The 12,534-nt window shown below is 36.5% G+C and overlaps 1 protein-coding gene across 1 annotated transcript in view; it reads right to left on the bottom strand.

Moving 5' to 3' along the window:
- The window catches only part of KIF16B (kinesin family member 16B), a 3,706,250-nt gene that overhangs the window by 3,031,155 nt on the left and 662,561 nt on the right, over positions 1–12,534 (bottom strand). The window contains exon 4 of the mRNA XM_044056090.1: positions 2,622–2,738. Coding sequence (XP_043912025.1) covers positions 2,622–2,738 — 117 coding nt within the window. The remainder of the gene's footprint in view (positions 1–2,621; positions 2,739–12,534) is intronic.

The raw sequence follows: 12,534 nt of genomic DNA, 5'->3' as shown, positions 1-12,534 counted from the left end.
ACACTGAAGTAGCTGCAGGAATTTCTGGCAAGTACTGGTTGTGTACTACATGTGACAACAATTGGTTGTGTACTACATGCGACAATAATCTCTAGTTTTCTCTATATGTCTGGACTATGGGGTAGGGTTGCAAGACGGAAGCCTTTTCTTACACAGAAAAACATCCAGGCCTGGCTAAAATTTGCAAAACCATACATCAAGTCTCCCAAACGCATGTGGGAAAATGTGTTATGGTCTGATGAGACCAAGGTTGAACTTTTTAGCTACAATTCCAAAATGTACGTTTGGCACAAAAACAACACTTTGCATCACCAAAAGAACACCATCCCCACTGTGAAGCATGGTGGTGGCAGTATCATGCTTTGGGGCTGCTTTTCTTCAGCTGGAACTGGTGCTTTAGTCAAGGTTGAGGAAATTATGAACAGTTCCAAATACCACTCACTTTTGGCCCAAAACCTTCAGGCGTCTACTAGAAAGCTGAAGATGAGAAATTTCACCTTTCAACATGACAATGACCCCAAGCATACATCCAGATCAACAAAAGAATGACCTCACCAGAAGAAAATAGTTTTGGAATGGCCTAGCCACAGCCCACACCTAAATCCAATAGAAAATCAAGAGAAACCTTTGCAATCTGACAGATTTGGAGAGCTTTTGCAAGGAAGAGTGAGCAAATATTGCCAAGTCAAGATGTGCCATGCTGATGGACTCCTACCCAAGAAGACTGAATGCTGTAATTAAATCAAAAGTTGCTTCAACAAAGTATTAGTTTAAGGATGTGCACACACAACAAAGTATTAGTTTAAGGGTGGGCACACTTATGCAACCAGCATATCGTATGTTTTTTATTTTTTATATTTTTTCCTCTAATAGATTTGTTTGTTTTTCAACTGAATTGTACAGGTTATAGGTCACATTAAAGGTGGGAAAAGTTTTGAAATGATTTATTGTGGTCTCACTTTTTTTATATCACAAAAACGTGGCATTTTAACAGGGGTGTGCAAACTTTTTACATCCACTGTATATGAAGAGCCATAAGGCTCTCCTGACCTGCTATCTGACTGAGAAGCAGACAACTCCTGAGATAAACAGGCTTGCTTAAAGTTCTTCATGGTGCAGTGTGTAGCATGACTGAACTCAATGTACACACAGTAGTGTAAAGTACTGCGATCCTCTGGACACATCACTTAACTTCCCACTCTCCCCTTCACCAGTCAGCTACCTTTATCTTCCTCACATTATTTCCCAACACTAATATGCAACATCTTTTCCATACTGTATATTGGGTCTATAGCAGAAGAGCGAATACTTAAAATAGCAAAAGCCCTTCTGTCAAACTTAAAAACACGAAAGCTGACAATGTCGAACACACAGGTCAGCAAATTTTTTCCCATCTTTTACAGTTTGTGATCTACACCTTCACTTCAGGGAAAAGATTCGCTGATCCAAAAAAAAAAAATATGTACAAACAAAATGAAGTGGGGGGCTTTGACCTCCACACCCCCCCCCAACTTAAATATACCAACTCCGAGATCGCACCACAGTGGAGAAAACAACAAAGTCCCGACAGCAGCCCAGCGGGAAAAAAAATCGCTGTTACTTGCCTTCGACATTGTCAGCTTTCATTGTTTTCAGTTCGACAGAAGAGAGTTCGCTATTTTAAGTGTTTGCTCTTCTGACAGGAACCCTTGTATATATTGCATACAGTTGATTTTGGTGTATCCTTACCTTACTTTTGCCATCTTTTACAGTTTGTGCTCTACACCTTCACTATTTCACGCTCTTCTTCCCTCCTTACTCTAACCATCCCGTCCTATTGTCTCCTCTGCCGTGTACTTCATTATTTCTGTTACTGATTCAGGGCCATCTTCATACAACATTCTGTTTGTATTCATAATATTTCTTAACTTGCTTGTTTATTGTCATTTTTAGTTATCTGGGCTGAGACTGAAACAGGTCCATTTGGATTAGTGCTCTACCCTGGTTATCAAATTTAATAAACAATGTTACTTGAACAGAAGAGAGTGGTTGTATCAATACTGCAAATCTCATTCTGTAAAAATAATGCAGTATCCCTCACTTAGCCCATTCAAGGTATGCAGAACAGCACTATATATCCCACTCAGTAAATGTAACAACACTGTACACACTGATCTGTGCAAGTGGAAAGGACACACGTGGTATAAGCAAAAATACTGCAGCACTCTATTACTCTCATCACAAGAAAACAGAGTACTATTAGCATTTTACTTAGTACTAGAAAAAGCAGCAGCACAAGTAAAGACATTTCACTCATTACAAATTATAATGCTAAATATTGCATTCAGTACAGTACTGCACACAAATTTTAAATTATACCACCCAGTACCCACAGAGCTGCCTGGTAGTGGAGTTTACATGAGGTCCGAATTAAAACACCTACTTAACTGTCAAGGCTTCCACACAGAAAGCTCATCAGTATGGATAAGCTACATGGTATAAAGAGTTTCTGCTAAATACTGTCCTTCTTCAAAAATATGTCTTAGATGTGCAGTAATTAAAAAAAATCATAAATAAAAGCCACTACAATGAGGAAGTCCTTCACTTCCCAAAGAATATTCAGAAATACAAAAAAAACTCACAGAATTGCCCATCATAGTATATGACTTGCCGGATCCAGTCTGTCCGTAAGCAAAGACACAAGCATTATAACCTTCAAACGCTGATCTAAGGACATCTGAACCAAGATCATTAAAAACCTAGAACAAAAAAGAAAAACTGTTAAGCCATTTCTAACAAAGTTCAATGAGTGAAATCTTTTCAACAAATATTTAAAGAACACAAATATGAGACACCAGTGAATTATTTTCAACAAACTTTTAATGAACACAAACATGAGGCACCAAAATGTACAAACAGCGGCATCCTTGACTTGACAGAACTTTGAACTGTCAAGATTCACCTGACTTAAAATACCCAAAAAGAAAAAAAAACATTCTGGCACTAATCAAGGCAAAAAGTTACAAAACAAGGTATGTCACTATCAGTCAACACATTCAACAAAAAAGAATGCTATTAAAAAATAGGAAAACAACTGCTTGTTGTTACAGATCATGTGCAAACTTTTTCTGTTAGCATTTCTTTTTGCTATTGCAGTTATGCTCTCATTATGTAAAGTAGGCTGATTATAAAATAGATTTGACTTTACTTCAGTGGAACAATGCTTATTTAAGTAAAGTAAACTTGTGTTGGCATTTACTGTAGGCTGAGCAGCTGTCTAGTTACATCCTAAGTCCATGTCATGTGACCTAGAATTCTAACGATGCAACTGTTAGAATACACAGCTTGACAGTCTGTAGTGGTTAGGTGTTTGTAGTCTACAGCAGATTTCAACATAGGTTGATAGGCAAGTACTAGGCTAGCTGCCCTTGTGGGTCATGTTAAGCCTAGCCACGTTCCCTTTTTGTGCTCAAATTAATCCATCCCATTTGGGTACAGATTGACCTTACCCATCCCATGGTCAATAATTATCTATACCTCTGATGAGAATAACTCACACCATAGATAATTTGAGGATACCCATGCATGGGACAAAGCATTTAGGAGTGGCATCTGTCCATTAGTAGCACAGGGGCAGTCCTAAGGTAAATTTTCTGCTTCCCATCTTACACATCAAAGTTGAGCTTGAAAATGGACAGGTGTAACTTTGTTTTATGTGGATGGGGAGTCTGTTCTACAGCAAATGCAACACAGTCAGTCAAACAATAACAAAATAAATGCAGTTACATTCAAGTAAAAGTCAATTAGAACACAATAAGATTCTTTGCGAAGTGTATAATGCTTTTTATTACCCCATGGTAGACAACTATCAGTGCTACATCTGTGTCAGTATACTGTATGCCAGTCATTATACACTTTAGAATGTATCTTTACATAACGACAACTTAATTACAGTAAAAAGAAATGAATGGTAACAAAAATCTCTCTATGTGATCTTTAAAAGAAATTTGTAATGGAGGGTGAGGACAGTTGCTACTTAACGTTCCCACTGTCTTCAAACACATTGCAACCTTTAGCTCTCATTAAAATTGAAAAGCAGTTCAGGATTCCATTTGTAACATTTAAAATCAACTCCTGTATCTCACTGTAGGACTCCAAAAATGCCTCTAAAGTAGAACAAACTGATATGTTATGAGGTTTTACCAGGATCAAGAGAGGCCTTCCTCCATTCAAGTCAATGGAAATGAATCATATGGAGTTGTGTTTCCACTAAAGTCAATGAAACTTCATTGAAGAGTCTAACATCTTATTACTCAGCCCTCATTAGGCCACTCATTGAATATTATGCCCATTTTGGCATGTATATGTCCAGATACATGCAACAAATGAAATGCCCACAGAAATACCTTAATAAATGATACAAGGCCTAAACAACATGTCCTACGTTGACCGATTCAAAGCCTTACTTGGTATCCTACAGACAACTAAGAAGTGACCGGTAACTGGCATACAAGGCATCCTCCAATCCAATACTGATGGATTTACTGCACATCAACAACTCAAATGGAATTATAAATACTCAGATCTAGGGATCTAAATTTCTTCTGCAAAATCAAATTGAATGGTTTGGAGGGGCAGGTATATCTCACAGAAGATACGGTTACTCTGGAATAGATTCCCCCAGCCACGTAAAACAAAGTTCATCCCTGTCCATATTCATGCGCAACTTGGATCTATGGATGCTAAACAGAAATTTACCCCAGGACTGCCCCCTGTACTACTAATGGACAGAGGCAGCTCATAAATGCTTTAGCCCATGCATGGGTACCCTTAAATTATCTATGGTAATGACCTCAGTTACTCTCATTAGGGGTAATACATAATTATCAATCAAGGGATGGGTACTGACAATCTCTAACCAAATGAGACAGATTAATTTGACTGCAAAAATGGGAATCAGCTAGGCTTAAAATGGTACACAAGGGCAGCTAGCACAGTACTTACCCAAGAACCTCTTATGGCTACATATCAGCAAAGCATGAAGCTCCATTGGGACATGAATGGAGTGCAGCCTGTTTAATCTTAGTAATCCCCTCATTACAAGTCAGCATTACATTCCCTACATGAGAGGTGATGGCAAACCAGAAATGACCTTCAAGAATTGATTGTAAAAGTTAAAAGGCGAATCCTGAACATATCCTTTGGTTTGAAAAAGAAGGACACAATTTGTGCCTGATTACAGCAACAAATATATCCTGGTCAGTGACTGCTTTCTTCACAATATCACTTTAATTTCAATACTCAAGAGAACTAATTTGCAAAATGAATTTTGTGGAGTTTGAAACCTTCCATTTGCTCTTTATTAGATCTATTCGAATCTTCTGAGCAGACTGCAGTGATGGAAGATCATCCTTGTCCACACGATGGTATTACCTGAAACATGGTAATTTGAAACACTACAATCATGTTTACAAAACGTGTAGCCCTGTATGTAAAAGACAATACCAGAGAAGCAGAACACACAAGTACACATGGTGGAAAGGGACTGTGTAGGTCAGACTGGAGAATGCAAAAGGAATGAATAACTACACATGCTCTGTATAAAGAATACCTCCCTGTTGTGGGGGAGGAAAGGGGCAAGAAACTAACAGACTGAACCATAAGAACAGCACAAAAAAGAGAAGGTTGACTTGGGTATCACAGATATAAACTGTAGCACAGTTGCTGCAGCCACTTCCAAGACCAAGACCATTAGTAACACTACATGAGGTAGGCTGTAGACAGCAACTAGGAAGCTACTACAGAAAGAGTAGTCTTAGCCTTAGTGTTCTCAAATGCATAGAGTATCCAAGACCTGGAAATAGTCAGTCAGTTGGGAAAGAACAAATGGGGATGGTGGTCACCATAACAGATTTTCAAGGGAAAAAGCCTCCCACAGCAAAATTTTGGATTTTTACTTTGTGATAATCATATGTACTTTGGCCAAAGCTGATGTCCATCTAACAATGAAGCTAACATCACAAATGTCCAACTTTTTTTAAAAAAACTTATTTTTTCAGGTAATATTTGTTGTTGTTTTTTCCATCTCTATGCCAATACCTCAGTTATCCCAATTTCGATCTACTGCACTGACAAGAGCTTAAGTATGTTAACTTTACATCCTGTGTCCTGGTCTGTATAGACTGTCTGCAGTCCACTGCCTTCCCTGCCTCTCTCTCATGCACTGGTTACAGCAAATGGTGAAACTATCCCGTACAATGACAGAACCAGATGGTACACTCCATTACCTTACAAACAGGGGTGTTCACAGATATGATATTTAAGCTTGTGAATTAATAGCCTTCAAAAAGCTTGACTGCTGAAACTTGATGTCAATATTTTTTATTTCTATAGCTAATTTCTATAGCTAAAAATATATTTTTGAAGTAAGTTAATGAAGGACGTCTCGTAAGGGAAAGCTTATTCCATAATCTTTTGAAGCATAATGCAGTAGTCACATTTTCTGTATTACTGAATTTTTTTTTTTTTTTTTTTTTTTTTTTTTTTTTTTTAGAGTTCTCCAATCTGGTGTTAGCTCCCCCAGAAGTGTGTTTTAGGCACAGACTTTCAAACAGAACCAATTCTGGCACTGCCTTGTAGGCCACGCAGAAGTTGTGTCACCACTTAGTAACCTTTAAGTTTTTTACCCTATAATTTTTTCTAGTAATAAAAGAACTAGAAAGAACCTTTTAAGTCATTTTAGGTTGCTTGTCCAAAGTCTGCAAAATGCAGCACTGTACCCAATAAAAAGTCAGACCAGTGAAATATAAAGTGGTGAAATGATCTTCCTGAAGTAAAAAATACATGCCCTTTAGAATCAGACAATTTAAAGAACATGCTTTTCTGACTTTGGCTTTTAAACACACACTGGCCAAAAGTTTAAACTGCCAAAAATTCATAAAACGTGGAATCATCCTAGCAAGCCAATCAGTGGACTACTAGAATGTGCTGACTAATGTTTGATGATTTCTTGCAACCTTATGTATACATTTTTTCCACTTACTTAAAGGCACAGTACTTGATTTCTTGAACATGTTAGGACTATCGTATGATGTAATTATGAATAATACAAGCCTCGATATACTAGCATTGAACATCAGGGGGATTCAAGACAGTACAGAATGGTATGATTCATTAATGGAAGTGAGATCTGCTGTGTAGTTAACTGAATTTTCTTTTAAGAATTTTTTTTTGTTCGATAATAGTACACACAAATAAAGGGCACAACTATGGGGGCTAAATTTGTCCTAGTGTGTGCAAATATATTCAGTGGAGCAGTAGGAGTTTGAATATAGAATACTTTAGCAAAATGGTGTTAAAATACACTGATAATCTTTTTTTTTTGTAGTGAAATGTGATTTAGAACAATTTGTTAGTTTCCTTTTTCAAATTATACAAAATAGCCAATGTAGCATTTATTTTAGTTTTAAGACAAAAATTGAATTTTTATAAAAAAATATATGATGAGAGTGGTACTTTAAATACTATAATGTACAGAAAACTGAGCAGCAGCTAATATGTTTCTAAATGCAAAGAGCTCTCACCCCAAACATTTAACTTACTTCCCTACCGAAAATGCTTGTGTGGCCCACAGATTACAACTTGACAAGTATGAATTTCAGCAGGTGCCTAGTGACATTACTAACAGGCTCCACAGAGGGACTACTCATTCCATCTATTGAATATGTCAAAGATGGGGGTATATCCTGCTTGACCGTGATGCAAATAATATAATTCCAATTAGTCCTGGGGCTGAAAACTTTCAGAAAGGACACTATACTGATAGATGTGGCTTAAAAATACATTATACAAACAAAGGAAGGTACTTTTATCAAAAACATTTCCTATTAATTATATCATAGGAGAGATCAATTTATTTTTAGATATGGGCCCTCTATTCAAGGAAACCTCAACAACAGATAATACTTTAATTTATTTTAAAAATGAGTCACACATTATATATTTATATACTTATTGATTTATACATTCTTATTATAACGTGTTAATTGTAAACAAATAAAGGCAGAAAAATATTTTTAATACCACATTAACAGGTCACTTCTAGCCTTCAATGAAATGACATAATACATGCTTAAACATTTAAACTAATTAACAACAATTACAATAAAACAATAGTCAAATGGGATATTTCTAGTTAATTCCATTATTCAAACCCCTAGGTTTTAAAGCGCCATACTTTAAAATATACACTATTTTGGAAAAGTGTGTAAGTTAATAAAATTAGAATGAAATTATTTCATAACAACTCGATACAGAGCAGTTACGTACAATCCTTATTATGAAATGTCAAAAAAATTCCATTAATGGGCTATCAGTTTTACTTAATGTCATGTCCCTTGTGTGTTCCCAAAGTCTAATTCTAAATTTTCTCCAAGTCTCAATGTAAAACATATTGCAGATACAACTGATGACATGCATTACACCTCTAGAGTTATAAGAAAACCTCCTCCAGATCGTCAAACTGTATCTTACTTAGGTAGTGTTTTAGGTAATATTGTCTGCATGCTTAACAATCATCTTAGGAAGCATGATGTTACTTTGCTATCCTATATAAAAGATTCTACTGATTTTTTTTTTTTTGGTTAAATTACAAAATGTAAGCTGGAAGGGGGACATGTTTTGTTTGGCTGTCGATATTCATAGTCTGTAAACTAATATTAAATATCAGCATGGATTAGAAGCTTTAAAATACTTTTTAGAAGAGTCCATTATGTCTTATTAAGTTACTGACTTTATAAATACTTTTTGTTTTACATTTAATGATGAAATATATCATCAGTTGGTGGGAATAGCTATGTGACATTTTTTTGCCCCTCTTATGCAAATATTGATATTCCCTGATTGCCGGGATAAATTTGCTTCTCTTTTGCCTGTTGATTGCTGGGATAAACTTGCTTCTCTTCTGCCTGTTGTACAGTGAATAATTATTTTTCACAAACACTCTGCTCTCTCCAATTTTTAATATGCTCCCCTTTTTCCACAGTTTTGTCAGGATCAACTATTTTCCTGGTAAGATTGTATTTTCACAACGTATGTCTTATCTGTTTTCTCTTGACCAGGTTTTGAACAAACACTTGATGTGCCTTTAAATTAACAAATATGGATGTGGAATACCAGTCCAGATGCTTTCATAAAAGTAATACAGTCTGTTCCTTTCAATTTTTCTGGTACAGAAGAAAATCTCAGGTTTTCTCTATGTGCTCTGTCTTCTAAATTCTACCATTTTCTGAAAAAGCTTTTCTTGAAAAGCCTCACACTCAGCCAGCCTTTTCTTCATTTCAACTTTTGATTCCTACAGTTTTATCAGTTCATCTGAACAGCTACTCAAAGCTTCTTCTATTTTTCCAACCTTTAGTTATTTGAGTTGATATATTCCTTAAATGATTCATTCATTTTAATCATTTCTGAGTACATTTATTATTTTTTCCTCTAAATTACTAGAGACCATCGCTTGTACCAAAGCTGAAGTTTGAACTGCTTTTTGCTGAGCAGCTAGAAGATTCTTCCCAGCCACTGCTTTCTCCCCTCTTTTTTGTGGTTAATTTTCTTTCCGGTTTTGTAAATTTCTTGTTTGCTGGCATACAGGCTGTGTACTTACTCGCCAGTAAATAAAGTATACCCAGAATGATAATTTCACTGGCTCTTATTTCTCAGTTTCTGCTTTCACACTGGGAGAGCTGAAATTAAGCTGTTGATTAGTGTGCAGCCATCCTGCAAATCATACTCAACTTCCCTCTTAAGGTGAGGGGAGATCATGCAAAACCCATTTGACAATATCTAACAAAAATTGTAGTAGTAGAGGCTATCTTAGACAGCAGAAGCTTTAGTGGCATATGACATTTTATGAAAGCCTGAAAAGTCTTCATTGTACAGCAGAAAAACAGACAATTTAATAACTTGTAATTTAAATATTTGGAGGTAGTTCCTAAGAACGTGAGAGGTGGTCTTTGGGAGGAAAAGTTGGAATACAGGGAGTTATTCTGGCAATTAATTTTGGAAGCCACAAAAATCCTGGTTTAAACGAGGGTATTTCTATAAAGCCAGTTTTAAAACTTAGAGCAGCAAAACTTTAGAGCACACACATTTTTATTCAGTTAAGTGGCCACAAGAGGGCAGTGTATCTAATTTTTATGCATCTATTTATTCATTCACCCATTTTTATGCATCTATTTATTAATTTGCCTATTTTTATATTATATTGTATGTTTTTAACATTGGTCTTCCATACATTGTTCCTATTTGTACATATTGTTAACCGGACCACAGTTTTTTCAGCCTCTACAATTTTAATTACAATTTTAATTGTAACTAATTAATTAAAAAGTATTCAAATGTATTTGGAATGATTTGGTTGGTGCTTTTAAATTGATTTTAATTGATTTTTAATTGATAGTTTGTGTATTAATTAGACAAAGTATAAATTGATAGTCTCATTGTTTTTTTGGGGATAGCATCTGATGAAGTGTTCACACGAAAACACTGTATTTACAGCATTTACGCTTGATTTTTGTACTCGTGAATAAAGTAGTAGGACTACATTTGAGTCTCTTGCCCTCATTTGGCTACTTCTACTGTGCGAGGATTTACTGCTTTTGGCTTTTCTCTAATTCAAGACATTCAGAAAATGTTCTCCACACCAGGTGTGAGCAATAAATTCTACAGCAATACTCTGGATAAAGACTCAGAATGGAAATGTACATTCAATGAAGCTCCTCACACTACACTTTCACACAAATACTTCAAGGTTTTCACTTTTTACCCCATTGGTATTCCATGAAGAATTGCCAGCAATTTTATAACACTAACTATAAATTTGCTGTAATGTAATATGTGGATGGCATCCACACAGGAACAAAGCTGAACAACGCCTAAAAGCAGAAGATGTCTTCCAAGAAATGAGACAAGCAGGATTGAAGCCTAATCCCAAAAAAAGTCAGCTAAAGGAAGACTCCATTATCTGTCTCTGCAGGGCAAAGGTGTATTAGGGACAACAAAGAGCAGCAAATAAAACCACCACTCCCTGCAACACTTACAGGGTTAAGACAAGTCTTGGGGAATCTTTAAAGCCCCTAACCAACAAAGGAAATCAGACGGCAGATCAAGTGGGATAAATAAGCAATAGCAAAGAGCTTAATGATATTCCTCTTATAGATCTGAGAAAAAAAAAAAAGAGTTCATTACCCATTGTGAGCATAATGAGACCACCATGATGGCCACAGTACTATAAGAGAGGGGGGTGTCATATTCAAGTCCTGAGTTATTATTCCCAAGCTCTGAACTTAGTGGAAAGGGGAATGAGACAATGTGGGGAACAAGCCACCACAGATGAATTGTCTATAAATGTAACTAACCACTTAATACAATGCTTCCCAATACTGCCCCAAACAACACATACACACCAGGTGAAGGGGAACCCAAAGGACATGACCAAATGCCTTAACTGGGCAGATAACTGCAGGTTTTGTGATCAAGGCATGAGAAATTCAAGTGGAAACACCTCAGATGAAATTCCTACCAGAGAAACTACTAGAATGTCCTGATACAGAAAATAATGTGAAACACAAGGCACCTGACATTGAGGCCACCGAAGGTCACCAAATTGGCACACAAATGGTTCCAGATGCTGGAATACACAAGAAAGGATGTTTTTTTTTACAGGCTGAGACATTTCTAATCAAGAGACTAAAGAGCACAGGAAGGGATGTCTCTCAAAGGGATGCTCAGCACAAACAGCAACACTAAAAGCAATTAAACATGCTTTGCTGCTGCCCAGGCCCTTAAACCTCTACACTGACAGTGAGTATGTAGTCAAAATATTGGTCTCATCTCTTCCCAATTGGGCAAGCAGGGGCATGATCACGGCAGATGGTAAACCAGTGTGCCACCAAGAAGTAATGAGGGGAAATTTGGGAACTTGTAAAAGAAGACAACCCCACTTTAGTTAGCATAAAGTAGGGGATCATACTAAAAGTAAAGAACACAGCCAAACCAACCAAGCTGTAGATCAGTTAATGAAAGATAGGGCAGATTGTTCTGAACAGAAACCCTCTGCAAATGTCCCCACAATCCTGGGCCTGGGAACTGAATGTAACAGAAGAAAAACAGTGAGAGATGGTTTCAACAATTCTTACATATATGTAGGATCTAGACTGATCAAGGTATGAAACTGTACTACTACTTTATGTACAGACAACTGATCCCAGTATGCTTCCTAAGAAAGTCAACTTGGACCAATCACAAATACCCAATGTAATGGTACTATCATTACATCAAACATATGTAAGACTGACAGTGCTATTGTCAGCTGAGATTAATATACTATTTGCTCCACAGTTTAAGCTACAGGCTCACAAGATGTATAAAACAAGGGAGATTTAATTAAACATATATCAGGAGACCCAGTAATGAAAGACAAAGTCAAAACTGAGGATTCACAGATTAAGAAATGGGAGGTCTGGGCACAGACCATTCTACCAAAATTACAACAAGTCATAG

Source organism: Protopterus annectens, chromosome 1.part2 (assembly GCF_019279795.1).
Source record: "Protopterus annectens isolate FY-2018-M chromosome 1.part2, PAN1.0, whole genome shotgun sequence".
Classification (NCBI taxonomy): Eukaryota; Metazoa; Chordata; order Ceratodontiformes; family Protopteridae; genus Protopterus; species Protopterus annectens.
The sequence above is the reverse complement of the archived record's forward strand: the minus strand, read 5'-3'. Positions and strand labels throughout refer to the sequence as shown.